This window comes from Piliocolobus tephrosceles, chromosome 21, assembly GCF_002776525.5.
Source record: "Piliocolobus tephrosceles isolate RC106 chromosome 21, ASM277652v3, whole genome shotgun sequence".
Lineage (NCBI taxonomy): Eukaryota > Metazoa > Chordata > Mammalia > Primates > Cercopithecidae > Piliocolobus > Piliocolobus tephrosceles.
The window spans coordinates 7,681,474-7,686,049 of NC_045454.1; the positions used below are offsets into that span (position 1 = coordinate 7,681,474).

Genomic DNA, 4,576 nt, shown 5'->3' on the forward strand with positions numbered 1-4,576 from the left:
GCAAGCTCCGCCTCCCGGGTTTACGCCATTCTCCTGCCTCAGCCTCCGGAGTAGCTGGGACTACAGGCGCCCGCCACCTCGCCCGGCTAGTTTTTTGTATTTTTAGTAGAGACGGGGTTTCACCGTGTTAGCCAGGATGGTCTCGATCTCCTGACCTCGTGATCCGCCCGTCTCGGCCTCCCAAAGTGCTGGGATTACAGGCTTGAGCCACCGCGCCCGGCCTAAATTTGTTTTTTTAATGAGGCTGTGGTTTTGTTTGTTTTTGAGACGGAGTCTTGCTCTATCACCCAGGCTGCAGTGCAGTGGTGTAATCTCGGCTCACTGCAACCTTTGCCTCCTGGGTTCCAGCAATTCTCCCACCTCAGCCTCCTGAGTAGCTGGGATTATAGGCACGTACCACCATGCTCCACTAATTTTTTTTTTTTTTAGATGGAGTCTCACTCTGTCGCCAGGCTGGACTTCAGTGGCAAGATCTCGGCTTACTGCAACCTCTGCCTCCTGGGTTCAAGTGATTCTTCTGCCTCAGCTTCCCGAGTAGCTGGGACTACAGGTGCGCACCACCATGCCCAACTAATTTTTGTAGTTTTAGTAGATGTGAGGTTTCACCATGTTGGCCAGGATGGTCTCAATCTCTTGACCTCATGATCCACCCGTCTCAGCCTCTCAAAGTGCTGGGATTAAAGGCGTGAGCCACTGCGCCCGGCCTAATTTTTGTATTTTTAATAGAGATGGGGTTTTGCCATGTTGGCCAGGCTGGTCTCGAACTCCTGACCTCAGGTCCTGCCCCACTCAGCCTCCCAAAGTGTTGGGATTACAGGCGTGAGCCACCACACCCAGCCTATGTGTAGATTTTTACAATCCACTGTGGTGCATGTAGGGCCAGGTGCTTTGCAAGGTGCTTTACAATTATGAGCTCATTTAATCTCCGTCATAACCCGGTGAGACAGGGACGATGACAATGATGCTCACTTTACAGATGAGAAAGCGAGGCCCAGGCACAGAAAGTAAGGAATGATCTCAGCTTTCTTGGGGTTGAGCATAAAGGATATTGGGCACATGGGCAGGGCAAGGGTTGAAGCGTTGGGGGTTGACAGCATTATTATTTCTGTTGCTGTGGTGTCAGGAATGATGGGGAAGAGGTCGACTTATTGAAGTGCTCACTCTGTGCCTGGCACTGCTGTCCCATTTACACTTATTATCCCATCTAATCCTCCCAACGACCTCAGGAGGGTAGACACTATCACCTCCATCCCCATCGCACAGATAGGAAACCTGGGCACAGAGAGGTAGAGGCACTTACCCAAGGTCACACAGCCAGCAGGTGGTGTGGATGGGAGCTGCCTGGAATGCTGGCATATATGTAGAGGCCCAGGAAGCCATGGTGCTCTCCGCCCCCCAACCATCTCCAGCTGGCATCTCCCCCACCCCAGCCACTCCCGCATACCTGCCTCGGATCCCTTCCCCTCGGGGCCAGCCACGAGGGCCTCATCCGACTCGCTGTCCGAGACCTCCAGGGCAGGGCTGTCCAACGGTAAGTCTTCCTCCTCTGATAGCACGGGGCTGGGGTATGGGGCATATGCCGGGGAACCCAGGGTCTGCGGAAGGTCAGGGTCACTTGCACATCCAGGGACCCCTTGTCTCCCTCCACTTCCTCCTCTCAGGCCAAGGCGGTGGCCCTCCTGGCTCTGGTCTCCCTCTTTGTTGACAGCGTGGACTCTGGCCTTTGTTCAGATCACCACATTGTGGCCAGGGGACACCTGAGGCACCTCCTCAAAGCTGGCCCAACACAGGTAACGTGAGGCTGCCCTGTCCCTGGCTTCCTGTCACTACCTCTCTTGACTCACTTGTTCAGAGGGGCAACAACAGAACGTAACCTGGGAGGCTGCTGCAGGGGTTACTATGTGCAGTCCCTGTGTGGTACCTGGCACCCAGCACACCTGAGCCAAATGACTGAGCTTGAGTTTTCTTTTCTTTTCTTTTTTTTTTGAGACAGGATCTTGCTCTCTTGCCCAGGCTGGAGTGCAGTGGCATGATCTCTGCTCACCACAGCCTTGACCTTCTGGGCTCAAGCAATCCTCCTCCCACCTCAGCCTCTCAAGTAGCTGGGATTACAGGCGTGCACCACCACACCTGCTTTGGGCTTGATTTCAACTGTCCCCTTACCACTCACCTGGCTGGCGAAGTCCTCCGTGGGGTATGCAGGGAGGCCAGGCCCTGGGGCCTCCAGGCTGGGGGCCAGTTCGAGGTTCCCTGCAGGGCTGTAGGTGGGGGGTCCATAGCAGAGCTGGGCAGCCTGGGAGTGGCTAAAAGCGGCTGCTGCTGGGTCAAAGGCTTCATAGGGGGCGGCTGGGACAGGTGGGGCCACAGTCCAGTCCCACAGGGAGTCTGGGGGAGGGGCACTGAGTCAGAAGCTGGGAGGTCTGAGGGAGGCCTCCTCCCAGTTGAAGCCCCCAGCACAGAGAGGCCATTGTAGGCTGTGCAAATCTCTGACCCCAGGATTTGCATGAGGGAGCGGATGGGTAGGAGAGCAAAGGGGAGGAGGGCTACAGGCCTGGGCCACCTTTATCCTGTTGTGCGAGGTGATGACCTCCCCTGGGCCTCAGCTCCCCCATCTGTGAAATGGGCCCCAAGGCAGGAAGGGTACTGGGCTGGGGTCACTCACCAGGAGCCCCCTCTGAGTCAGGGTAGCTGGAATGCTTGCAGCTGTCCAGGTCATAGAAGACGCCATCTGGGTACTGGTACGGGATGCATGAGGGAAGAGGGGTCATCCCAGGCCTTGGGGACTCCCAACCCCCACCCTGGACCCTTGGGGAGACTCCAGCACAGACAGGGGAGAGAAGAGGGGACGCTGGAGAGATTAGAGCAACAAAGAGAGACAGAGACTAGGCATCAGAGACAGGGACAAAGAGACAGAGATACAGGGAGTAGAGACAACCCAACAGGGACACACAGCAGCCAGCTCCTGCTAAGACAGTGGGCTCCCAAGAACCCCAGCCCCTCACTGGCACATAGTCAGCACATCAGGGCACTTGGAGAAGGGGTGGAAGAACTTTCCCAGCCTTGCCTGCCTGGGGGCCCTGGAGGTGAAGGGCAAGGGGAAATGGAAGTGTTTCACTTAGCAGAAGCAGGGCAATGCTTTTTAAATACACCTCCAGGCCGGGCGCGGTGGCTCACGCCTATCATCCCAACACTTTGGGAGGCCGAGGCGGGCAGATCACCTGAGGTCAGGAGTTTGAGACCAGTCTAGCCAACATGGTGAAATCCCATCTCTACTAAAAATACAAAAATTAGCCAGGCGCAGTGGCTTACGCCTGTAATCCCAGCACTTTGGGAGGCTAAGGCCAGCGAATCACCTGAGGTCAGGAGTTCGAGACCAGCCTGCTCAATATGGTGAAGCCCCATCTCTACTGAAAATACAAAACTTAGCTGGATGTGGTGGCAGGTGCCTGTAATCCCAGCTACTCTGGAGGCTGAGGCAGGAGAATCGCTTGAACTTGAGACGTGGAGGTTGCAGTGAGCTGAGATTGCACCACTGCACTCCAGCCTGGGTGACAGAGTGAGACTTTGTCTCAAAAAATAAATAAATAGGCCAGGTACAGAGGCTCACGCCTATAATCCCAGCACTTTGGGAGGCCAAGGCAGACGGATCTTGAGGTCAGGAGATCGACACCAGCCTGGCCAACATGGTATTTTGTATGTTGTTAAAATATAAAAATTAGCCAGGCATGGTGGTGCACGCCTGTAGTCCCAGTTACTTGGGAGGCTGAAGTAGGAGAATTGCTTGAACCCAGGAGGCGGAGGTTGCAGTGAGCCGAGATCATGCCACTGTACTCCAGCCTGGCGACAGAGCAAGACTGTCTCAATAAATAAATAAATAAATAAACCTCCATATGTTGATTTGCCCCAAGAATCATGTGTTGTTGCTTCAAGAACTCGAGTCTAGGAAAAACTAAAGCTAGATCCACACCATGCCTAGGACCTGGCAGTCTCACTCCTTGGCATTTAATCAAGAGAACTGAAAATGGATGTGCACAAAATAGCCTTGTTCCAGAATCATCCCAGCAGCTTTATTACGAGTCTCCAACTGGAAACAGCCCAGGCATCATCAGCAGGAGAAGGGATAAACAAACTGTGGTGTGGGCTGATCATAGAGTACTATACAGAAAGGAAAAAGGACAAACACTGACACACAGTTCATGTTGAATGAGGGAAGCCAGACCCCAAAAGGGACATGCTGTATGACTCACTTTACATAAAGTTCAAAAGCAGGCAGCCAGTGTGGTGGTTCACACCTGTAATCCCAGCAATTGGGAGGCTGAGGTGGGAGGATCAGTTGAGCTCAGGAGTTTGAAACCAGCCTGGATAACATGGTGAAACCCTGTCTCTACTAAAAATACAAAAATTAGCCAGGTGTGGTGGTGCGTGCCTGTAATCCCAGCTACTTGGGAGGCTGAGGCAGGAGAATCGCTTGAATCTGGGAGGTGAAGGTTGCAGTGAGCCAAGACGGTGCCACTGCACTCCAGCCTGGGTGACAGAGTGAGACTCCTTCTCAAAAAAAAAAAAAAAAAAAAAAAAA

General features: G+C 53.8%; 1 protein-coding gene across 2 annotated transcripts in view; it reads right to left on the reverse strand.

Annotated features, from left to right (window-relative positions):
* LOC111519964 (transcription factor Spi-B) overlaps positions 1-4,576 on the reverse strand; it is a 53,154-nt gene that overhangs the window by 8,449 nt on the left and 40,129 nt on the right. For both annotated transcript variants that reach the window (XM_026448399.1, XM_023182320.2), the window contains 3 exons: positions 2,663-2,735; positions 2,171-2,385; positions 1,445-1,595 (listed from right to left, as the gene is read on the reverse strand). In XM_026448399.1, coding sequence (XP_026304184.1) covers positions 1,445-1,595; positions 2,171-2,385; positions 2,663-2,735 — 439 coding nt within the window. The remainder of the gene's footprint in view (positions 1-1,444; positions 1,596-2,170; positions 2,386-2,662; positions 2,736-4,576) is intronic.